This window comes from Ochotona curzoniae, unplaced genomic scaffold (assembly GCF_017591425.1).
Source record: "Ochotona curzoniae isolate NIBS_2020 unplaced genomic scaffold, NIBS_Ocur_1.0 contig_43, whole genome shotgun sequence".
In the NCBI taxonomy this organism is placed as follows: Eukaryota; Metazoa; Chordata; class Mammalia; order Lagomorpha; family Ochotonidae; genus Ochotona; species Ochotona curzoniae.
This window is the reverse complement of record NW_024466218.1, coordinates 8,543,114-8,569,734: the sequence shown is the minus strand read 5'-3', so window position 1 is coordinate 8,569,734 and position 26,621 is coordinate 8,543,114. Positions and strand designations below refer to the sequence as shown.

Sequence of the window (26,621 nt, the reverse complement as noted above, 5' to 3'; positions counted from 1 at the left end):
AGGATGAATCAAGTGCTTTAAGACCTGCACCTATATAGCAAATTCAGAAGAGGCTCCAGGCTCCTAATTTCTTCAGTCTGTATACTCCCAGCCATTGTGGCCATTTGGGAGTGAACCAGTTGGACATCTCTTTCTCTCTCTCTTATGAATTTTGCCTTTGAAATAAATAAAAAACTAAGTTGAAAGAAAATAGTGCTTTTAAGCAAGGAATGTCCCCAACCAAAAGCCACTGCCTTCCCCAACTACCTGCTCCCTGCTTGAGAGCAGCTGCAGTCAGAAGGCTGGAGAACACAGGGGTTTGGCCCTTTCCCCTCTCAGGACACGTTAGAGCTGCACTGGTTCCAGAGTTCCCTGACAGATGGGCTGAGGCTTTGGCTGCACCTGCACCACAGCCCAGGCCAGCTGCCTTCGCTCATCGGAGCTGGAAACATGCGACTCCCACTCATTGCAGACTGCTTCTCCTGGGGCCTGGCCTGAGCTCAGGTGGCATCGAGAGCCTATCACCATCTTACAGGTTTCCTGAGGCAAGCAGATGTGAATCTTCTTCTCTGCCAAAGGCTATTTAGATATTTCTGACATCATTCATAGACCACACAGAATAATCAGCTTAAAATTTAAGTCTGCTATAGAGTTATTGAATCTCAAATATGTGGTTGCCTTGGCAAGAACCAGAACAAATGATTTTGTTGACCTTACACGGCCCAGGTGCCAGATATTCCCCATCCCTGCTAACCTTTAATTTGAAAATCTTGCTTTAGAGTAGTTCTATATAAAATCAGAGATAGAACATTCTTTAATGGAAAGTTTCTCCAGCCACATTTAAACCCATCCCTACAGGCCTGACCTCAACCACTGTTCTAACACATTTCAAATAAATACAGACCACCTCCCCCTTTTATCAGGGAGGTTGGAAACTTCTGGAAAAATCAGTTGTGCTCATAGATTATCCACATTCCAGAAACAAAAGCAAACAACTGCATCAAATTTGGGATCTGCTTCCGGGAGGATAATGAACTGTCCTGGGATGCCTCCATGGAATCCCATTTAAGAATCATTGATTTATACAGGTAACAGGAAAAAAACAGTCACAAATCAGTTGTTCCAGCACACGAAACAAAGAGATGCTAGGGGAGAAAAGCAACATCAAAAAGGTCCTGATTTCTCTCCCAATGGTTTCATCAATAGGTTTTGCATAAACAAATTTCAGACTCAACTTACAGTTTGCAGAGTGCTATCTTGTGTGTTTGAACTTGTCTTCTCACGATACCTCTGCCTGGTGCAGTAGACACTGACAAGGGTGATGATTAGCATTACGGCAAACACAGCGGCAGTGGAGGAGGCAGCAATGACAACGGTGTCTCGGGTTGAACCCCTCTTTTCACACCTTTCGCCCATGTACCACCAGTTCTCCCCTGATGGACACCTACACAGGGAGAACATGGCTCAGAGTTCCAAACTGACTGAACTTTGGAAATTATTATCACTAAAGGTGTTGATCACCTTTGGTCTGTGTGATCACCCCTTAGTCATTGACACATGCGACTGGTCCATCCAACTCTAGACCAAGGGAGACTGTTAAACTGATATCATAGGGGAAAATGGAAAGGAAAAATAGAAGAATCACTTTGAATCTGATTACAGAATAGCAACTGCAAAGTAGGAAAGAGAGGGAGCAAAGGTAGAAGAAAAAGTTTAGTTTTCCACCTTCTGACTTTACACATTGGCCAAGACCTTCTCAGAACTTGCGTCTTTTCTGTGCTAAGCTATTTACACGTGCTTAATTCGTTTAACCCTCCAAGTTGGCCCAGGAGGCAGTACTGTCATCATTCTTGTTTCGAGGAAACTGAGAGACAGGTTCACTTCGATTTGAACCCAGGCCATCTGGAGCTGGAGGCAGCATTTTTTTTTTAAAAGATTTATTTTTATTATTTTTTTATTGGAAAGGCGGATATACAGAGAGGAGAGACAGAGAGGAAGATCTTCCATCCAATGATTCACTCCCCAAGCAGCCGCAATGGCTGGAGCTGTGCCAATCTGAGGGCAGGAGCCTCTTCCGGGTCTCCCACGCGGGTGCAGGGTCCCAAAGCCTTGGGCCGTCCTCGACTGCCTTCCTGGGCCACAGGCAGGAAGCTGGAAGGGAAGCGGGGCTGCCGGGATTAGAACCGGCGCCCATATGGGATCCCGGGCGTGCAAGGCGAGGACTTTAACCACTTGCGCCATCACGCCGGGCCCAAGAGGCAAGACTTTTTAAGCAAGACTTTCAGCTCTCTGTCTCATAGTTTCGCTCAGTGACATCCACGCTTAGGAGCATCCTCATTCTTGGAGATTGTACTATATCAAATACATTGGGATTTCTCAAAAAAGAAGCCCAGCTGAAGCCCAATCTTAAAGCACACAAGAAATAATGTTTTGATTTTTAAAAATATTTATTTTAATTCTATTTAAAAAGCAATGACATCTTCCATCCACTGGTTCCCTGCCAAAACAACCTCAATACCCAGGGATGGACCAGGCCAAAGCCAGGAGCATGGAACTCAGCATGTTTATGTCTCACACTGAGAACTTAAGGTAGGGCTCCAGGTACTACCACCATTTCCTATTGCTTCCCAAGGTGCACATTAGCAGGAAGCTGGATCAGAAGTGGAAAAGCCAGACCTGGAACCAGGTACTATAAATGGGAGTGTCCCAAACAGTAACTTAACAACTAGACTCCATTGTGGTGTAGCAGGTAAAGTCACCACAGGTGATGCTAGCCACTTCATATCCCAGCTGCTGAGCAATCCACCTGCATCCTAACGATCTAAAAAAAAACAGCACAGGAGCTGTATGGCTTTGGCCTGGCCTTTGTGGCCACATGGGTGAGTAGATGGAAGATCTTTCTGCTTCTCCCCTTTTCCCTGTAACTCTTTCAGATAAACAAACAAACAAACAAACAAATAAACCTGGTGCCCATATGGGATCCTGATGCTTGCAAGGTAAGGATTTAGCCACTTGGCTATCATGCCGGGTCTGAAATAAATAAATCTTCAAGAACAAAAACAAACATTCAGGGCCAGTGTGGTGGCACACAGGCCAATCCTCTGCTCTGTGGCATTGACATCCCCATTTGGGTACTGGTTCATATCCTGGCTACTCCACTTTCCCATCCAGCTCTCTGCTGATGGTGCAGGAAAGCATCAGAGGATGGACCAAGTCCTTGAGACCCTGCAATCACATGGGTGACTTTAAGAAGCTCCTGGCTCCTGACTTCAGATCAGCTCAGTTCCAGCCATTTGTTCACTTCCCATTAGGAGTGGGCCAAGCTGAAGCATTAGCCTGGAGTTCCATCCAGATCTCTCATGTGGTGTGAGAGTTCCAAATAATTGGGCCATCTTCTGCTCTTTTCCTGGGGTATAAATGGTTTGGAAGTACAGCAGCCAGGACTCAAGCAGGCATCTAACACTGCAGGCAGTGGCTCAATCAACTGCACCACACACCGCTCCTAGGAATAAAACTCCTAACAAAGGAGTGAGGGACAATTTGTGTGTGACCTCTTACCTGCACTCAGCTTTGCCTTCTTTGACAGTGCAGAGACCATCATTCTCACAGGTGAATTTTGCGCAGAGGTCATCAGTGGTAGAGGTTGGATTTGGCTCAGTTTGTGTGGAATTGAGATGAGAAATATCTAAGAAGGGAAAGAGGAACACATGAATAGAAATCAGCCTTTGCTTTTGTTTCCAAGTTTAAACAGTGTTCATGTTTCAGGCTCATAAGAAATTCAGGTGACCTTGAAGCGCAGTCCTGCAGCATCCAACAGGCAGTGGAATTTCAAGCAGGGCAAAGGCAACTGGAGCCACTTGCTGAGGCTACAACATAATCACATTCTGCCTCAGGTTGTTGTAGCTCTGAAGGGGCAGAATCCCTGATTCTTAAAGGCCTGAAGGGATCTAAAGCTCAAAAGTGTACATTAGTTAAGGATCTTACTGAAGGTCATGGGTCTCTTGCTTAGAGCAGCAATTTGGTGGAGATTTTGAGCAAGACGCTTGCTATCTGACAAGTGTGAAGCTCTCAACAATGTTTTTGTTGCTTCTGATCAAAGTGGGTTCTAAGAGAATTAATAAATATGTAACATTTTTCTTCTGCATAAAATGTTTTCTCTCATGTTCAAGAGAAATAAAATCAGCATATAAAAGAGAAATTACATGTTTTTGCAGCACCATTCACAATAGCCAAGAAATGGAATCCATCTTAGCTGTCTATCAGCTGAAGACCAGATAAAGAAAATGCAATTTAAATATCTATACACAATGAAATACTCTTCATTCATAAAAAGAATGAAATCACGTCACTTGGGATAATGGAGATGGACCCAATGGGCTTATATTAAATTAAATAAACTGGGCCCAGACAAACTCTGAATGATGTCACTCATATGTGAATCTAAGAAAATTGATCTCATAAAAGAGATGATAGAATAGTGGTGACGAGCAAGTGGGGAAAGCAGAGGAGAGGGAAGAATGGAGAAACATTGGTGAATGGGGATGAAGTTAGAGCTAGATAAGATAAAGCAGCTTCATGTTCTTGCGCACTGTAGAGTGACCATAGGTAGTGTAACTTCATACTTCAAAAAGGTAAAGGAAAGAATTTCAAATGTTCTCACCACAAAGAAATGATAAATGTTTGAGGAAATAGGTGTGCTGTCCTGATTTGAACATTATACAATGTGTATGTGCCTTGAAACATCATATGATAGTCCATAAAGAAATCCAATTACAGCTGTCAATTTAGAAATACAAAAATAAATGCATCTTTTTTTCTCTTGTTTGAAGTTACTCCTGACTATTTTTCCCAAGAAATGTTATCTGGATTTACTCTAATGGACACTGAAGTAAAACTTTCAGTGTTTTTTCTACTTTCATTGCAAAGAAGAATATAATTTAACAACATGCACGTGGGTTTCTAATAGTAAGTGAGTTAAAATCCTACTACATACTACATAGAAGCTACCAGAGTTCTAGAAGCTATGCTCATTGGCTGCCATGAGAAGGAAATTCTAAAAGGCAGCAGACTAGGTCCATGTTATTACTGTCTATATTTTATGTATTTATGTCTGCATTCATATATTGTACATCTTTGTATGTGTACTTGAATGTCTATTTCTGAAAGATTAATAAGACAGCCCATTTCTAGTTAAGTACATGGTTGTGAGCTATCTTTATTTCTAGAATTTTGGAGTATAATCTAGAGTGGAACAGATGCACTTAAACTTATTTCAGAAGAGCTTTCTCAGTTTGAAAGTTTCCACAACTGCTCCAATGGTTGGCAACTAAATCATTTATCCTGGGACCCTCATTATTTTAAATTAAATTTTGTCATATTGTTAGTGCTTCATACCAAAAGAAAACCTATTCATGCCTATTTCTTCCCACATCTTTTATAATATACCTAAAAATGAAGGCCAGAAGAACACAGTAAACAATTACTAGCTGTACAAGTAACAAAAATAGCTTAACCAGAACTATTTTTATTGACATACCTTCCACCGTCAGTAGAATAAAAGCATCATCTCCTTTTAGGAAATCTCGGCTTCTCAGTCTGCCATAGGTTATGAAGGCACTGGTTCCATAGCCTGCACTTCTGCTATACTGTGTTCCATTAGGGAAAACCACCACTTGTCCCACTCTGGAGGGCCTGTCCCACAAATAGTTTCCATCACCTGAAAATTAAATTTATAGTAGCAGATTGTGTTTAGCGTCATCATAACTTTGGATGGTGGGAAAAACTGACAATGTGAAACACAACTAGGGTAGAGCTCAAAATAATTAAGTGCTATTATTGACCTGTGATGTAGTCCCTGGCAAATCACCGGGGCTTGCTCATTTCTACTGTCTTAAAGGAAATGAGATTGTTTGGCAGGGAGGAGCACACAGCTGTATATAAGGGGAGAGATACCCATAGTTCCCCGGGTTTTCTAGGAGAGATATAGTATTTCGATATTTACTGGGCAATATGGAAACACTCCTACGTATTACAACTTTTCCTTCACGGTTTCTGAGTTACAGATAGTTCTTTTAACTGAGTTAAAGCAATGTGTTGCTAAGGGACCATTTGTCTCATTAACTAAATTATTATGTAATAGAAACAAGTTGTTCAGGAGTAGAAAGCAAGAAGCATAAACTCTAGGAAAAGATGGTAACCTACTAACCCTGAGCCATGTTCAGGCTGGGGGAGAGTTAATACATTCTGATTGTCAAGTTCTGTTAATTTCTTTAGTGACAATTATCTTTATCCTATAAGACCAAGTTATTTTTCTATACCATCTGTCCTCCCGAACTCTTTAATTAGAGGTTGTAGACTATTCCTACATCCTTCCCGCCAGCACTCCAATGCACCTGCCCAACATCTTCCTTCTGATCAAATTTCATCTCCATTCCAATAACTGATTGCTTTCAACACTCTTAGCACATGAACTCTTACAAACTTTCGTGTTCATCAGTACTACGTCTCATAACAAATCTATAGGATTATTATTACTGCGCCAGTTTTACAACTAATAACCCTAGTATTCCAAAATATGATTCTCTCAAAATCACAAAACTAATAAAAAGCAAGCCTTGAACTTAGGACCTTAGACTAGCATCACCTCATCAATGCCCAGTAATACAGTCAGTATCTTCTCTGTTGGAGTCTCTGTCCTCAATCATCAAAACCTTTCCCATAAATATTTTTCTTGCTTAGAATTCAGGGTTCAAACTTCCCTAGTTCACCATGAAACCTTTGTTCCCAAGTTGCCTGTTCTTCCTACAGTAATAATCGTATCTGAGCAATAAAGAAAATGAGTCACGAACCGATGGTCATAAATGGGTCTGTTGTTATGCTCCGCTGGTTGGACATACGCTGTAGAATATCAGGATTTTGATCCATAAATGTCATTGTGGCTTGTTGCCAAGGGCATGGCCACTGTAAGTGATCATCATTGGCTCCAGAGATCAAGTGGAAATATATCCCCACATTGGCTGAAGAACTTAAATCCAAAAGCACCTGATAAGCATAACCTTTAGGAGAATAAAATGGAGGACTATACAGACTTCCATTAGAGTTGCCAATGTACTGCGTGAAATCTCTGATGTGCCAGACATGATGAGGGCATCGTGTTTCTGAAAGATTGATGTCATCAATAGACAGACCACCTGCCGATGCACCAGAGCCTCTGCGTCCTTCAAACACCACTCTAAATGTGTTGGCCACATTCAATGTTACATGGTAAAGTTGCCAGCTCCCAGTGGGTATTTCTGCAAAAGAGTCACTACGTTATTTCAAAGAAGACAAAGTACTATGAGTCTTATGCAAATCAACATTAGAGTTCTAACCCCGATAGGTAAGTGATCACCCCAAAGCTACTGATTCCTCCAGGAAATGGTCCAGGGTATGGTTTTTTTTTTCATCCTTTGGCATTTCTGCTGTTCTCCACGATACCTGAATTCTTGCCTAGTGATTTCTCAGAGAGCTCACCCTCTCCCAACGATATATGAATGAACTACAGGCTAACTCATAAAGACTCCATGTTCTACTTACAAACTGAATATTCTAACACCCATCTATATCCAACTTTCTTGTGATACCCACCAAATCTTCATAAGCATATTTATAGTTTGATTGGAATACATTCTTTATACCCAAATTTTCAAACAACTTTCTGAAATCAAAACTAGGAAGCTCCCAAACTCTAGGAAGCCCTTATTCTCTACTTTTTATAAAGCATTAACCAGGAACTCAACATTATATGTACTTATCTGATACTTGGTACAACTTTCATTGTCCAAAATCTGTTCTTCTTCATCACCATGATCTCAATTTGTTCATCCCTTGAGACCTTTCTCAAGAGATATCACCTTACTTTCTTACAGCACATACTCAACTAGGAAGTGAGCTAAAAATCTTCAGAAAGCCTTTGATAGACAAGAGCTGAGGAATTCAAGTAAAGCTAGTTGCTAACCCAAAAATTTAAAACTTAGCTATATGGGTATTTAATGCAAAACACAATTGCTTGGGAATAACAAGAAATTTCCAATTTACAGAAAAAATGCTATTGTCCAGATTTAACAAGAAGTCTAGATTTTACAAGAAGAACCTTGCTTGCATGAGAGCTCTACCCTGTTATCAGTAGCATCAGTTTAAGTCCTGGACATCTAAGAAAGTTTCTTCAGTGCCTTTCATGGTATCATCAATCAATCAATAATAGGCCACACATTACTAATGGAAAGATCCTTCTTCTAAACCTGCACAATGATATATAGATATGAATTTTATATTAGTGTATAACCTAACAAATAGTACACAAAGTTTTTATTGCTATATATGGCTTATGTGATGTTTCTATATATTTGACATATATAGTTCATGAAGTATATAAACATGTAGGATATCTTATATGCAGATATACTATTTATATGACTATATATGTGTGTGAGCATATACATATACTAAATATGTATATAGTCTTAGATGAAGAATCCTACTGTTCATAGGTGTTCACAAACAAAAATCTCAGATTGTTTCTCATTATTAGAAAGAGGGGGAAAGAGTATGATGGATCCATTTTATAATACATTTTACTCAACTTATTCATCCAGAGCATGCAATAGTCTATTTAACAGACCACAATTCCCAAAGAAGTGTGCTTCTTTCTCCACCACCTGCTTTAGCTGGTGACCATGATGGCCCACCTCTCTGACATGAAATTGATATGAAAGGTGGGTGTTCACTCCCTACTCAGGAATTGTTCTCAAATTGCATTTAACTCAAATCATAATGATCACAAATCTCCATGGCATATGTATATATATATATATGTATATAGTGCATATATAAATTTATTTTTTTTTAAAGATTTATTTTTATTATTTTTTCATTGGAAAGGCAGATATACAGAGAGGAGAGACAGAGAGGAAGATCTTCCGTCCGATGATTCACTCCCCAAGTGAGCGCAACGGGCCGATACTATGCCGATCCGAAGCCAGGAGCCTCTTCCGGGTCTCCCACGCGGGTGCAGGTTCCCAAAGCTTTGGGCCGTCCTCGACTGCCTTCCCAGGCCACAGGCAGGGAGCTGGAAGGGAAGCGGGGCTGCCGGGATTAGAACCGGCGCCCATATGGGATCCCGGGGGTGCAAGGCGAGGACCTTTAACCACTTGCGCCACCGCGCCGGGCCCTATAAATTTTTTAAGCTGGAAAATAAATGAATAGTCCTTTTTCCAGCCTAACATCATATTAAGAGGTAAGTTGAACAATCTTTAGCCAGAAGACTATTCTATATTGACAAGGTGATTCTGAGATAAGAGCCCCTCTATCCTCTGCTCTATAGTTGAATGGCATTGAGCCAATAAGCCTCCCCTTTTTGCTTAAGCTAGTTCACTTTTTGTTTTTACTACTTGACAAGCTGAGCTCTATGAGGTCAGAGACCGAGCTCCAGTTCCTTCATCAAGTGTCAGATGGCATGGGAAACAAAGGATCCAGGCCCTAAAACAGGATGGAGGTCTAGCTGCAAAACAGTGAATACAGAGTTCCTATCTCCTTGATTGTAACTTGTTCCACAAAAAAAAAAAAGTTAAGACCACTTAATTCTGAACTCAAACAATAAAAATGTCAATTGAATGTTAATCTTGTACCTTTTATTTCTTCCACAAGGGTTAAACTACCATTCACATTGCCTGTAGAATATTCCCTGACGTAGATATTCAGTTGGTCATCTTCACTTCCGCTGTTGTATAAAAAGAATTGCAAGCACTGAAATCCTCTTTTTGGGTAGAGAGTTCTACTTTCCAGAATTGCTGTGGCTCCCACATTTACAGAGCTGGTGTCAAAATGCATGAAAAAGCCAGAATCTGTTAAGGGAACAAGAAGTAGAATTGAGAGAAAAAACAGACACTGGGTCTAGGAAGGTGGTGAGAGTTTCTTTGCATGAGATATAATGAGCATTGAGATACAAATCACAAGGTGGGAATCCACAAATAACTGGTGCTTGGAAAAGCTAGCTACCTGCATAATAGAATAAAATGAAGCCTCTCTATTATTTAGAAAATATTTACTTCCAGTAGTAGTTTTGGGGGAGCAAGCTAATCCTTATTTACCTTGATTTCTATGAACTTTATAGAGCAAGTTTTAGTATCAAGTGCTAATTTTTTAAAATTACCTTGCTACTCTACCATCCTATATTGGAGTCTCAGTTTAAGGACTGACAGTCTGCTTCCAATCTAGTCTTTGGCACAGTAGCTAAGTGCCAGTTGCAATGTCTTGGGAGTGACTCAGTTCAGTTCCAAACTCCAGGGCTTATTCCATCCAGCCCACCACCAATGCAGACCCTGGAAAGCAGCAGGTGATGGCTCAAGAAGTTGATGTTCTGCCACCTTGTAGAACTAGATTGAGTTCTTGATCCCTCAGCTCTAGATTCAGCCCGGTCCCTCAGCCTGAGCAGGCATTTGGGCAGTGAAATGGCAAACAGGAACTCTTTCTGCCATTCTCTGTTTCCTCCACGTGTGTGTGTGTGTGTGTGTGTGTGTGTGTGTGTCTGTGCCTTTGCCTTTCAAATAAATCCAGTGTGAGACTTCAGGATGTGCATAAACAGAGGACAAAAAAAGGAGACTCTTCAAGAAAGAGTTTTCAACTGTTCACAATCCTGGTCCAGTAACCACTGGAAGCAACTACTACTGGTAAATGCTACCACGTTATCTGCCCCCATGAGTTTAAAAATAGTCAAATATAAATTAATTCAGCAGGAGGGTATGAAATCTTTTTATGTGTAGAGTGATACAGTCTAATTAAAGGTGAAGTCTTGCCCATTTTTAAAACCTTAAACATTTTTATGTATTTGAAAAGCAGAGAGACAGAGCCAAGGAAAGAGGTCATCCAGCAGTTGGGACACACACACCCAGCCCTGCAACAACTAGAGCAGAGCCAGGTCAAAGTCACAAACTCAAAATTCAGTTCAGGTCTCCCGTATGTGTGCCAGGAACCCCAATACTTGAGCCATCACATGCTGCCTTCCATGAAGCACATTAGCAGGAAACTGGAATCGGAAGTGGAGCCAAAACTTGAACCCTGACATGGAATATGCAGAGTGGATATTCCAAGCAGCATCTAATGAAAACACCAAATACATACCACCTCTTAGATTTTTTTTTTAAGGTTTATTTTTTAAGGCTGGTTTTACAGAAAGAGGCGACAGAGCTCTTCCATCTGCTGACTCACTCTCCACATGGCCACAGTGGCCAAAGATGAACCAATCAGAAGTCACAAGCTTCCTCTGCGTCTCCCACATGGATGCAGGGGGCCAAGGAAGTCTGCTGGATCAGAAGTGGAACACAGGACACAAACTGGTGCCCATATGGGATGCTGGCATTGCAGGCAGAGGATTAGTTAGATGAAGCACTGTGCCAGCACCCTTCTCAATTTTAAAAACATTTTCTAAGTCATTTTTGCTTTACTGCCAAAATGAAAATAACTTAAATTTCAGAAGATATTAGAAGACCAGCACTGTGCTGCAGCAGCCTAGATGACTGCTTGCCATTCTATCATCCTATATTGGAGTTCCAGTTCAAGGCCTGGCTGGCTTGCTTCCAATCCAGGTCTTGCTAATATGTTGAAAAAGCAGCAGATGATGTCCCAAATACATGGGCCCCTGCCACCCATGTTGGAGACCAGAATGGAGTTCTTGTCTCTTGGTTTCTGTGTGACTCAGCCCTGGCCATTGTGGCTATTTGTGGAAATAAACTGGTAAATGAATGATATATCTCTCTCTCTCTGTCTCTGAGTCACTCTGCTCTTTAAAAAAAGAAAAATAGAAGAGAAGGGAAAAGAAAGTTTAGGAAAAGAAGGGAAAGGGAAGAGAAAGGGAGGCAAAGCAAACAGTCAAGGTCCCTTTTTGATACTGAAATTATATTCCTAATATTGGGAATAATTAGACGTGATGACTTCAGAGATTCCTCCTAGTCCTTTGCATCCATTACTAGGGTACCCCCATCTCTTAAATCACCTCTAAAGAAGGCAGAATTAGTAACTCTGAGTTGTGTGTATATGAAATCTATTTGATTTAAAATATTTGCTTAATTTCCACAGTAAGCAGGTGCCATGCTTTGAATAGGTACCCCAAAGTTTCTGATTCAGAAATGAAACCCTCAGGTTCACATGCTAATGGAATTTTGAGGCAGGGCCTTTGCAGATGATCAGAATTAGATGATGTCTCTACCCTTCAGAAAAATGAAAATTTTTAAATTTTGATAAAAATTGATTTTTTTATAAACCAAAAATGAATAATCAAATACACATGTATTGAAACAGGAAAAATAAAATTAAATAAAGTAAATTTTCATCATCAAAGATCTCAGTCCCCATCTGGATTATTTGAGCTATGAAACCTTTATACACATGCTACCATAAGTGAAGAAACAAAATTTAAAAAGTGGTACGGTACTTGTGGCCAAATCACTACCTAATTCAAAGCAAAATTAAAATGAGGAATAGTATGAATCTGAAGAAAAATTCAATTAACTGTCCTTTCTACCTTCATTTTGTCTATTTTTGTAGCAGGAATGTGTAATCACAATCTACCAGAATTCTGAAAGTGAATAATTCTTCACCTAGAGCTGTTCATTGGGAGGCTCTTGTGTCTTGTGAGCTACTGGGAACATGGTTACCCCTAAGATGACAATCTTTCCAGAAGGTACCATTCTCTTAGGCTATGGTCAAAAACTCCCTCACTGATTGTAGGAAGATAAACAAACTGAGAAAATGGAAGTATAGAGATTGGCCACATCCTTCTAAGTCACAAGGCCTATTCCCTAGTAGTAACCTGAGAGACTATCATTAATAAATCCGGTAGAAATTAGAGATACAATCTCCATCTTTCCTAAACTGGACAAAGGCTGGAGCCATTGAGTGAAAATTCTAGCCGTGTCCCATTTGTTACCTTCACACTGGCCCATGTTGGAGTGATCAGTTCCTGGTCCACTGGAAACGTGGGAAACACGGCGCCAGTCAGCAGAATCTCCTGAACCCTGGATCATGCCACACACGTTTTCAAGCTCAAAACTGCACGAGTCCATAAAGCTCAGGGAAGAAGCTACAAACAGCAAAAATAAAACAGAAAACTATTATTGATTCTCATACAACATTACCTATATAGCAAACACTGACCCTATCTTGGGAGTATTAGGACAAGCCAGGATGATGCTAAGAGGTTACCATGCTGATTCTGGGTGACAGTGACTTCAGGACCCCTCCTTAGCTGCAGGTCAACCAAAAGATTGAGTAACTGTGGATCTGAATAAGTTGCCTGCCCAAGTATGCTTAATTGTGTGTTTCTTGAAGCTTGCACTCACCTAACTATTCAAAATATTAGGCTACAGTTCAGATTGTTTGATCGCATTTACATTAAGTGTAGACCACCTTTCATCTGAAAAGAGGTTTGAGTACCAAGCTGGTGCAATTTGAATTAATAACAACTTCAAAAAAATCTGCCACAGCATATTTCTACAAGGTGTATGTTGTGTTTAAGTCTCAAGACCAGAGCTTATGAGAATAAAAATTTGCAATTGGAACTTGGGAGTTATACTGTTTTTCTTTTGCCAGCATACTAAACTTCTATGATTCCAGAGAACCCCAAATGACACAGTCCAGCGATTTCCCTCCGCAGTGGAGGGAAATCAAAGTTATAGAATCCATCACATACTGCAGTTATACAGGCGATTCAACTTTGAGAGATCATAGTCGCTGAAATCCATCCGTTGGCCGATCACATCCTCGAAGTCTGAGATCCTTGTTACAATGGTTGGCTCTGTCCCGTTCTGGAACGCAGTTTTACTGTAGTGCATTACCGAGTTGTAATCATAAGGGACATTGAGAGAATCTGATACTTCATCATCATAGATGTTAAAATTGTGTTCTCTGCCTAAATAATACATTAAAAATATCCAATTACTTAGCTATACAAAATTGAGCTTATCACATTCAAAATATTATTAACTTAGAAATGGAGGCTCAAATACACTTGAGCAATTTTTGCTACAACTGATCTGCCATATTTCAAGTATTTCATATCTTCCTATCTCAAAACATGTTACCCAAACTTAGAATTGTGATGCCAGCAGTCACATCACACACTTATTTTTAATATATATATATATATATATATTAATTACATTGCATTATTTGACACAATTTCATAGGCTCTGGGGATCCCCCAATCCCTCCCCGTACCCTCTCCCCATGGTGGATTCCTCCACCTTGTTGCTATATTACATTTCAAATTCAGTCAAGATTCTTTCCTTGCAAGAGCACATTACACACTTCTAATGTTCCATTACAACCCAAAGTTGGAACATTAGCATTTGGTCTAATACCATAAGAATTGCTAAGGAGAAGGAGGGTTCTAAAGCAAGAATCAATCTAAAGCCAGGATCTTCCTCCAGGTCTCCCACACATGTACAGGGTCCCAAGGCTTTGGGTCATCCTCTACTGCTTTCCCAAGCCACATGCAGGGAGCTGGATGGGAAGTGGAGCATCCAAGACACAAACTGGCATCCATGTAGGAGCCCAGCATGTGTAAGATGGATTTAGACACTAGACTAAAACGAATGTGTTTAGAAAAGTGACCTAGCCTTTTAGTACTGTATCCATAGGTAACTAGAGAGGGGGCAAGGTTGCAGACAGCATGAGATGGATCTGATTTTCAAATCATAAAGACATACTGTCATATGTGGACAGAAGTTTCCTCCAAAAAATAAGACTGTGCGAATCCTAGAGTGAGGCCAAGGATGAAAGCCGAACACTTCCCTTGCTCTACAGACCTTTCAATTTGCTGCTGTGCAGCATTACAAATATCAGCTTAGTTTGCTTAACTTAGAAGTTCCCAAACTAAATTGGCCACAGATTCCTGGGCACATAACATCTGTGTACATGTCTTTGGACAGCACACCATAGCAGGTGCTCTGGAAAAACCTAAAACCAGTTTCCAAATTCACAGTACTAAGGTTCTGGAACACTAGCCCTCCAACAACTTGAAGGTACTTCAACGAATAGAATTAGAGTTAAACAAAATGGGACATTAAAACATCAAAATTCAGTATTAACATGTAATCCAAATAGAAAAGGACACATGATTAAAAACTCAGTCTTTATAAATGTAAGAAAACATGCGGCAGGCATTTGGTACAGGGTCAAGACAGCATTTGAGATATTTGCATCCCAACTTGAAGTGTCTCATTCAAGTTCCAGCTCTTCTACTTTCCATCCAGCTTCCTGCTATTGCACTCTCTGGGAAGCAACAGGTAATGGTTCAAGTACTTGGACCCTTGCCATTCATGTAGAATACCTGGCCTGGCCCCAACCTGGCTGTAGTGGGCATTTGGGGAATGAACAAGATCAATACAACTCTTTCTTTGTTGTCTCTCCTCCTTCCAAATAAAGTGAAAATAATCAGAATTTTTAAAAACATTTTTTAAAAAAAGTATAAAAGCAAAAAAAAAAAAATGTACCTGACAGAATTCTATCCCAAACTATATTGACATAGTCATCCCGGTCAGAACGCGATTGTTCGTGCCAGAACCCCAGAGCGTGGAGGAATTCATGCTGAACTGTCGCTATTCGGTCACAGTTCTCCCCAATGGAAAGTTCTTGCCTCCCAACACGCCTGTTTCCTACATAGGACCAGCAGCTTTAAGAGCATTGGTGAGAGAAGGAGGAAAGGTGTTACAAGGATGTACATTCATGTTTTAGATCAGTATTCCCCCTGCCCAATCCACCACGTTACCCAACCAGATTCTTGCATCATTCCTAGAACCCATGTTGCTCTCATAAACCACAAATACCTCCCAGACCAGGTACTCTTTGGGGAACCTGTCCAAATACCAAATATCAATACAGGTGCAAATCCTGTTTTTCCTGGCAATTATAAAGGCTTGACAATCAGCCTTAGTGTGTCTCTGCCCAATCACAAAAATCTAAAAAGGAGGGAACCATTCAGAGTAGCTGAGCTACAGGGAAATTACTTGCTGCCTTCTTAACTCAAGTAATGACAACTGTTAGGCTAACAGGGGACTGATGAGAGTAACTGGGAGTCACTCTGACTGACTTGCAGTTCCCACTGCAGTACATGAGGGCCAACTGTGTGGTGGGCAGAGATGAGCTGGGATGCAGCATCCATTAACTTACATTAGAGATGGGGCTGGAGACAGAACTGACCCAGCAACTGCAACCAGCCCTGTGTGTGTAAGCTCATCTTGGTGATGGACTGATCCAGACCCCATACTGCCTCGCACACACAAGAGTCAGGTCTGGGTGTCACCTCAAACGAGGTTCTTTGGGAACACCCCACAACTGAAATGCTGGACTCAGAGCTCCCAACCACAAGGAGAATCACTTCATCTGTGGTCTGACTGTGGAGTGCATGTGTCAGAAGTGGGCCTCCTCACTTGCTAACACAGAGCAGTGGATGGCATGCCCAAATGCACAAGGCAGGATATGGCAGTATGTTGGGAACTACAGAGGACATGTAGTGTCATAGGAGAGGATGGAGGGTAGAACAAATTGGACAGCTCTCCCAGCCAAGCTTTGACAGCAAGTATCTGGACTAGTGGGGACTCCAAGGTGGACTGTGTTAGCCTATGGACATTGGAAGGATTCCTTCATCCTTGGAGCAACAAAATCAACAGCATTTCAGAACTGTCAAAACCATCTGAGAAGAACCCTCAGAGCATGCTCCACATTGGGGGACTCTGGGATGAGATGGGGTGGCCATTCCCCATCCCCAGGTACTGATTTGATTAGGATAGTGGGTGCAGCTTCTCCCTTTCTCTTTCTCCTTCTCCCAGATACTTGAAGGAGAAAAACAAAATGGGAAATAATGGTCTTATCCATTTCCCCTAATCCTCAATCCTTCCCACTCTAATCAGTGGTTCACATGGGTATGCATCTTTCTCAATCATGAAAACATCATCAAAAATAAAACTAAAAAAAAATTACTCTGTCATCCTATAAGATTGTAGCATAAAATTAAATAGAAGGAAAAAAACTTAATTACAAAACAATAATAACCAAGACAGTGTGGGACTGATACAGACCACTGGATAGAACTGAAAGTACAGAAATAAATTATATGTCTGTGGTCAACTGGATTGTCAAATGCAAAACAATTAATCTGAACTCTTACCTCAAAACATTTTTAAAAAAAGTCTCCAGCAGGCTGAGGCTTACTACACCATGGAAGAGAGCAGACAATCCCACCCAGCTTTGTCCTAATGTTAGGAACTTGGTGGCATGTATGAAAATATCACTTTTTTTTTCTTTTTTATGGATAGTCTACTTTTAATTTATATTATTCTCAAATTCTTATAGGCTCCACTAAACAAAAAGTTCAATAATTTAAAATGAAAAGTATCAAGACTGGTGTCCTGGCATAGTGTGTTAAGCCTCCACCCGTGGCATCAGTATCCCATAGGGATGCCAGTTTTTATCCTGGCTGCTTCACTTTCAGTCCAGCTCCCTGTTATGGCATGGGAAAGAAGCAGAAGACGATTCACATTCTTTCGGTCCTGCACTCACATGGGAGACCCAGAAGAAGCTCCTGGTTCCTGACTTTGATCAGCTCAGCTCTCGTAAGTATGGCCACTTGGGAAGTGAACCACTGGATGAAATCACACATTCTCTCCCTTTTTCTTTCTCTCCTTAACTCTGCCCTTCAAATAAAAATAAAATAAATCTTCATCTAAAAAGGTAAAAAAGACCATTGCCCAGCAGGAAAATATAAATAGTAACCAGATGAAAAGATATTCAATTTCATTCATATAAAGTTTAAAACAGTAACAAATATTAAAACCATAATGGTGTTAACTCTTTTCAGTTTGTTTGACCAATTTAAAACAAAGTTTAACAAAGAACTACATTTGCAACGAAACTGAGCACACACAGGTTGAAAGTTTCTATATTCCTATTCCCAGAAAGATCACAGTCATTCTCTTTTACACTCCAGAAAACGACAAAGGAAATTCCCCATCACATCTAAAAGGTCAAGATGTCAGGCAATTGCTGAGATTTTATAGTACCCGAGACTAACAGTTCTTGTTAGCATCCTCGGACAATACCGTCACCTTACCCGCTGCCTTTGATCACTGATATGTAGTTAGCTTCTCCTGCCCAAGGCTTGAAGTCAATGCATGTTTTTAGGCGGTAGCGTTCAAAGGCATCGAGGATCACTCCCTTAGCATTTATATCTAAAAGACAAAAAAACAAAACACATTTGGCAAAGTGATCACCATTGAGCAATTCACCATACAAAATGTCACTATCTTGTTAGTCCTATCACAAATATTTAATATTTTATTTGTGTGAAATTCAGTGATACTCAGTAAAAATTAAGTATTGTATAACAAGTGCTTAATTATTTTTTAAAGATTTATTTATTTTTTTATTGCAAAGTCAGATATACAGAGAGGAAGAGAGACAGAGTGGAAGATCTTCCGTCCGATGATTCACTCTCCAAGCGAGTACAACAACCGGTGCTGTGCCAATCCGGAGCTAGGAGCCAGAAACCAGGAGGTTCCTCCAGGTCTCCCACACAGGTGCAGGGTCCCAAGGCTTTGGGCCGTCCTCGACTGCTTTCCCAGGCCACAAGCAGGGAGCTGGATGGGAATTGGAGCTGCCGGGATTAGAACTGGTGACCATATGGGATCCCAGTGCGTTCAGGGTGAGGATTTTAGCCACTAGGCCACACCGCAAGGCCCAAGTGTTTAATTATTTTTGATATCCCTGGTCTTATCTCACATTTCTCTGGAGCCTCTCTTATCAATCAATAAACAGGGAATTTACCTACCTCAGGAAATGTTTAGATAGGATCCCAGGCAAACACAGCCAAAGGTCATTTTACACTTCGTTTGAGAAGCTTTGACACATATTTATTGCCTTTAAAACCTCAATTTTCATCTGAAACCTTTGAGATGCTAGGGTAATGGGGATCCCATAATAGTATGCCTGTGTACATTAAGCGCCTTTTCTAATTTTAAGGGACCTTTTGTGAGAATCATAAATGACTTCAGGACTCACAACATGGCAGCAGCAATTCATTTGGTGATAAATATGAAGCCATTGAGTGGGACGGGCTGGAACTCAGTGGGAGGAGACATGAAAACAACAAAACACAGGCTAAGACACTCTGTGGGTGACTGGGAAGAAGGGGTGCTTGTGGAAGAGTCACCACAAATGGGCTCAGGTCCTGGTAGAGATGAACCTAGGTGGTCTTCTAGGAGGTGGCAGATAGATAGTATGACAAACAATTTCTGTCTCATCCTCCCTGCTTCCTTGGGCCATAAAATCTTTAATTTCATTAACCTGTAGCGCTTTGGTGTTATGGTCAGTTAAGTGAGGAAATGAATCCAGGGATAGTATGAAGACAAAATTATTAAACAAGGTGAAATCCAAGGAATTAGCATCTGTTAAATGTTTATTTCCTTCCCTCTTAAGTCATCATTGCGCAGGCACTCAAGGCGGTGAATATCAAATGCCTTTGTCTCAAGAGCTCTGAAGAGGTCAAGCAGGGCCCTAGAATCCTGAGTCATAAAGGGCACACAGGATTAAACCTTTTACAATACTACTCAAGTAACAGTTAGCAAACACACACAACCAAAATAAAGGAAACATGAAATTATACCACCAGGAAAGATCAATTGGCACTGTTATATTTTTCACTTCTGGATACATACACACTATACATTTATTTTATAAAATATAAAGTTGCAGTCTATAAAAAACATTTCATAAACCATTTGTTTACCAAACAAAAAATCATGAAAATCTTATCCATCATTACAATTATTTCTGTCAAATAGCCTGGGGAAAGCAGACGATGGTCCAGGTGCCTAAGCCCCTGCTACGCATGTAAGGGACCAGGAAGAAGCACTTGGTTCCTGGCTTTGGTTTTGGCCCAGCCCCAGCCAATGCAGCCTTCTAGGGAGTGAACCAGCAGATGGAAGATCTGTCTCTCTGTCCCTGTAACTGTCTTTTACAAATAAGTAAGTCTTAAAAAGGTGAATAAGGATAATGTCTACCTTACATTCAAGTGCTTTGAGAGCCAAATAAGAAAAACATGTGAAATTTTGTAAATATTGTACACTGAGTCCCAAAACTAAGGCAAGTCCAGGATGATCCCTGGCAGTTAACAAACGCTGGGGCAGGTCTGTTTTTCTCTTACTCATCCCATTGAGTTCCTAGCACCACCACCTTCATTTTATCCCTCCGTTTCCCTGATCGCCATTCCCTGCTCTCTCTTGACTCTTCCCTAAAATTTGGCACTCAGGCAAGGAATTATAACTTTAAAAAAAAAAGATCTGCTTTATTTTTATTGGAATTGTATATTTACAGAAAGAAGGACAGGTGGATGTAGTTCCAGACTCCTGGTTTTGGTGTTGGCCAGCCACCTAGGGCTTGAACTATGGATGGAAAACCTCTCTCTCCCTCTATCTCATTCTAGAACAATGCCTTTCATATAAACAAAGCAAATATTTTTAAATGTCCCTTTATAACAATCTGACTTCCACAATAAAATTTCCACTCAGTATAAAGGAAGCTCTTGCTGTTGTTCTTGACTTAGTAAAATAAAATGTTGGGTAAAAGAATGCCACTCCCGAAACTTTTGTTTGGTTAACTAGTTTGGGTTGTTTGAAATCATATGTAAAATCTAAACGTACAGGAAACACTGCTTTAAAATAACAAGTAACTCCCTAAACTTTATATTCTTTGCATTCAGTACAGAGTAGGACCTATATAATGTTCGTGGAATTAATCTCCATGTTGGTCAAAATGCAGCAGATATTTCAAACAGAATCATTTAACCTCTTTTTGTTTTCCATTTTTCTTATTTTTGATGGATCAAAAATGGGAAAAAACAAAACCTTAAATATGCAACCTTGTTCTTGAAAAACCTTGTCAGGAATATACAAAAGTTATAGATGCTTTAAGGAGCATACTAACCCAAACTATCTTCTAGAACATATGGAATGGTAAGAGGCCATCTGTATATTTCTCCTTTGATGGAATTTCTGTCTTGTACCTGTTAAAAACATATGAAAGATGAATAGTTAGATGGATTAGGCAAAAACATACAAAATAATCAGTCAATCCAGAAATACATGGAATTTAATGCTCATCCATTTCACTTAAATTTTATATTTTATCATAGTATAATAAAGCTTTTAGGAAGAAATCACTAATTTTGTTAATTTGCTGATAAAAATACGCAGGAATCATGCAAAGAAATGATCATTGGAGACTGAGCTATCAATATTGATTAACTATAAATATTGACTTATAGGTTAGTTTCCTGCACTAGGGATTAAAAACATATCAGAAGAAAGTGATAGAAAAAATTCAAAAATCTGGATTTTACAATAATATTAGAAAAGGGCACCTATGAATTAGGTCTGTTTTCCAACTTTGCCACAGGATTACAACATGTTACAGAGAATGAGTAATATTTCAGTAACGTCTGTCTCACCAATAAACTAAGTACTATTCTAAGAACGGGGATCTCTTGGCAATACAATGGAGGTTGATCTAGGATCACAGAATGATTGGAGGTCTAGGGTATGCAGTGTGTTGGGAGACAGAAATAATAGAACTTACTAACAGGCTAGACAGGAAGTGAGGAAAAGGAAGAAGTGAATGAGAGTGATTTTATTTAGAAAATGGGATGGTGGTGACGGAGGAACAGTGAGCTTACAAAGGAAAAAGCAGGCGGAGGGCTTTGTGGGACCTGTCAGGATAACTGATCAGGGGATGCCTTAGGTTTGGAATCTCATAGGCATTGAGATGGAGCTAACAAAGCTGACTGTGAGGTACAACAGTCTGGAGCTCAGAGGAAGGACAGGACCAGTTATGCATTTAAAGTTATTAATATAGAAGTGGCATTTTGAAGTCCTAGCCAAGGTGAAACTGACATGACCAACACTCAATTTCCAATGCTGCTGCTCTTTCGTTCGGGGGTGCTCCTGGCTAGGTTGGGAGAACAACACTTAGCCTCACGTGACATAAAAGACTCGAGTGTGTGCTTGAGGGAGAGTAGAATTTGCAAAACAAATGGTCTATATGTACTTTACAAACATTTAGGTTAGTCTTAATGTGCAGTTCTTTTTAAAAAACATTTTACTTATTTGAAAGGCAGACCAACAGAGAGAGAGAGGAGAGACAGAGAATGTTCCATCTGTTTGCTTCACTCCCCATATGCCCACAACAGCTAAGGCTGGCTGGGCCAAAGAGAGAAGCCCAGAACTCCATCAAGCTGGAGTAGGAGGAACTGAAGCACTGGGACCATCATCTGATACTGCAAGGATGTATTAGTAGGAAGCTGATTGGCAAATGAAGAAGCTGGTTCTCAAACTGGCACTCCATTGGGGAACGCGGGTGATGCAAGTGACAGCGTAATCTGTATCACAATGCTTGCCTCAACGGTGTGTTTGTTTTAAACGAGGTGGAGCTTGTCAAATTGCCTTCTCTAGTTTTAAGGATATATCCTCTCTAATATGAGAACATAAACACATCTGTAAGCAAGCCTCAGAAATCAGCACCAACAGTGATGGTTCTTGGATCTTTTTCAACCTGGTGGACAATAAATTGTATCACATCTTTAAATAATGCCTGTTACAGCAAACATATATGTCCCCTTAGTCTACACAGAAGGGCTGTTCCCCTATGAGGGTCAGCACTCCATGAACAGGTTTGGGAGGACATTTAGTGGGCCACCCTCCTCTTAGCTGAGCTCAGGGGAGAAGTGACAAAATCTATTTCTTATGGCCAATAGTCTGATTCATGGCAGACATTTATAAAGTCTGCTTGATGTTAATCCAAATTGATTGAAATCAGTGAGGTTTTATTTCAAAATGGGAAAGTGATATTACTCTAATAATGGAAAATCAATAAAAATATGAGTAATGAAAGATCAGACATTATCACTGGAGTCCCTCCAAATACAACATGGTCACTGAATAAATGTCCCACCGTGATTCTAGGTGGGGTTGGCCTCATCCTTGCTATCCAGTTATTCCTGGCTACTCTGTATTTAACATGCAATGGTCAATAGAAGATTTTTCTATTATCATATATATTATATATATAATATATCATCATCTATTATATATAAAATAAAAGATATTATATATGCTATATTAGATAGTGTCTATAATATATATAAATATGTCATGCATTATCAATAATATAAATACAATTATTGTGTTACATAATATAATTATGCATTATATTTATTGTGTATCAATTATACATAATATATATTCATATATAACAAATCTATATATTATAAAGTCATATAAATATATATTTATATAGTATAAGTATATGTAATATATGATAATATATAATGATGATATGTTAAAGTATAAAAATATAAATATATCATATGTATTTTATACATTATATTATATATAATATAAATCTATTATATATGATATAATATGTGTTGATGTTATATATTACATAATATTTATGATGTATGAATTATAATACATGATTGTATAATATGTAATAAAATATATAAATATATAAATGAAATATATGAATGTGTAGCTATATGATAAAAATATGTTATATATTACATAAATATATAATATAAGTGTTATTCGTATAGAATATATTATGATATATTTTCCATAATATATATTACTCACCCCAACAAGTTTGATGTCTCCCTCAAAAAGATCCAGTCCCAAATCTGGGAGTGAATATAAAACTTAACATTAGCAAAAACCCATTCAAATTCTCCATTTAATATATTATATATGAAAAAGAATTCTACAAACCTTCATTGATATCAAATATGTCCTGGTCAATTCCACCATCTATATCCTTGACTAAAACAAAAAATAAAGATACATTGAATATGAAAAGAGAAAATGTTCATAAACTATATAATCAGAAGTAAGCAAATTTCTTTTACCTCAGGTAATTTACTACTAGATTCTGAGTCAATAAAAGTATATAGATTGGTTAAATCATTGAAAAATTTGCATGAATCAGGCTCTTGCATGTAACATCTGTCCTATCCACAACTCTTGAATATGAGATAATTTCAGAAATAAGCTATTGATCACTCATGTGTTAGTAAGCCTAATTTGGGAGATTATATTAGTTGAATAAATTGGATGGGAAATAAGTTTTCCCATTAATAAATGCAAAAACCAACTCAATATTTTCATTTGTGCTTTTCCCTTTGTAATAGTATACTTGGAACTCCCAAGCAAAATACTTAAAGTGAACTTGAGGTATTCTTCTAAACTGCAAAGGGGTAGATCACAAGGCATGCAATTAAGTGGGAGTGGACTCTATTAGCAGGTCTATCTGATGTGACAAACAAGCAAAAACAAAACAGTGAGCATGTGTGGGACGTCTGTGTCAGTCACCAGGTTTAGCCCTTGTTAACACCGCATAGTTTTCTGCTGAGTACATGTGTCCAGCACATAGATGGCAAAGGGTCCCTCAATAAATGAAAACTCAGTGTTTGATCAAAGCTTAAAGCAATATTATGCAAATGAAATTACGTGTTAGGCTTAACATTAGACATGCCCTAGCTGCTTATGTTGTTCTGTTATCTACATAATCATTTTTTGTGGAATCTGTACTTGTTTTTTCCATATGATCTTCCTTTAAAAGAGAAAAATACACAAAAAATAAACTCACCAAAATGCTCTGGAGTTGGCTGGGGGGTAAACAGATTTAAAAATATATATTATTATCATGTCTATGTATAAATGACCCTTTTATATCAATTTGTATGTAGACATTCATTGTTGTAGCTTTCCCATTACTGTTATGTATGGCTTTCTGCCATATGTCCAAGATAGTTAACCTGGAGACTCACATGACTTTGGAACAAATGGCCTCTTTATTTTATATAGGAAATGAAATTGCTCATTCGACTAACTGGGAAGATAAAAGGTAATAAGGAAACTTCCATAACAAGACACATATAACAGAGCATAACCTCTAACCTTCAAATAAACGTTCATTTTAAACATGATTTTCCTTACGTTTTTTATTTATTTAAAGTTTTGAAAAGCAAAGAGAAAAAGAGATTTTTCTGTCTGTTGATTCATTCCCCAATGCCTGCAACAGCCAGTGCTAGGGCGAGACTGAAGCCAGAGCTATGAACTCAATCCAGGTCTCTCCCAAGGGTGACAGGGATCCAAGTACTTGAACTGCTTATCTGCCACCTTCCAGTAGGAAACTAGATTGAAAGTAGAGAACCAACTTTAACCCACATTTTCTGATGGGCATCCTTTACACATCTGTACAGTCACACCAAATGCCTGTCCTTGTTCACACATGATTTTCTAAAGAATTCACAAAGAAGCATTTGAAAAACCCAACAACATGTTCACGATGTTGAAATATTGCTGTAATGTATAACTATTTTTAAAACAAGTTTTACTTAATATCTTACAAATCTTGTTCTACTTTCATATTTCTCCCAAGATTCTACCCCTCAACAATACCAAATATTTAAGAAATAAACTAGAAATACTTTGTGATTGAATTTCTTCCTCTGAAAAATAGATGAATGAAACTCAGACTACTTGCCTGGTGAAAAATCTAGGTAAACCTTGGGAAATTTCTTAGTTAAATTTCTTAGTGTTTTCTGGTGAAAAAAAAAAAGTTTGCGAGATAGGCAGCAGATCTGGATTGTGTTATGGGTTCCAATTGCTAATGTTCATTCACTCACTTTGCTGGAACTCGGGCTACCTATAAAATACAGTCAATACTTCCTTTGTTGTGGGTTTGTGAAGGTTTTATGACATAATGTAAAAGTACTTTGTAAACAGTAATAACTTCACACTAGTGTAAAGCATAATTGTATTCAAATACATCTTACATACCTAAATACTGCAATCATTCAGTGTGTTAGCAAGATAGGAGAAAGAACTGGGTGGAAAGCTAGCATCATTACTGACATTAACTTATGCCTTGGTTGCCTCATATCATAGCCGTACACTCACAGAGGAATGACCATCAGCTCAATATAACAGCTGTTATCCCCAGGCACCTACCGGGGTGGTTTGTGGTTAACAGTACCTGTCATTGTGGAAGGATTAGTCTAAGTTGATAAAGAAGCCTAAGAGAAATGCTATGCTATCCAAATAAATATTGCCCACACCATGACATTGATTCATCTTTTCATGTATGTCTCAAATCATTATATCAGCATTCTATATTTCATCCAGTAAAAACAGAATGAGTCAAAACTCATGTTTTCCATCTTGTCCAAAAAGAACTTACTGCACAACAATTAAACTAAAGAAACATATAACTTGTGACCAACTTCTCTGATCCACTTTCTGGGATGGCTACTTCTTACTTCTTAGCATACACTACCAGCCCCTATTCACCACAAATAAACAGCTATTGTAGATTAACATTGTGAAAATTATAAAACATAAAACATGAACAAACATTTGTTTTTTAATCATCAATCTCAACTGCTCCAGATTTTCCCAATGCATAGAACAACTGTTTTCTATGCATTGCTTCCTTACCAAGCCTGAAGTCACAAGAGGAGCTGCAAAGAATAGAAGCCAAGGCAGGTAACATGAATCCAT

The 26,621-nt window shown here is 39.1% G+C and overlaps 1 protein-coding gene across 1 annotated transcript; it reads right to left on the bottom strand.

Annotated features, from left to right (window-relative positions):
• Positions 1–324: 324 nt before the first annotated feature.
• MEP1B (meprin A subunit beta) lies at positions 325–26,621 on the bottom strand. Its single transcript, XM_040984658.1, has 15 exons — positions 26,559–26,621; positions 24,706–24,724; positions 23,829–23,879; positions 23,693–23,740; positions 20,992–21,063; positions 18,122–18,239; positions 15,507–15,685; positions 13,703–13,921; positions 12,941–13,093; positions 9,645–9,860; positions 6,828–7,271; positions 5,516–5,695; positions 3,538–3,664; positions 1,219–1,423; positions 325–558 (listed from the first exon to the last, which is right to left on the bottom strand). The coding sequence occupies exons 1-15, from the start codon at positions 26,619–26,621 to the stop codon at positions 325–327; spliced, it is 2,328 nt and encodes a 775-aa protein (XP_040840592.1).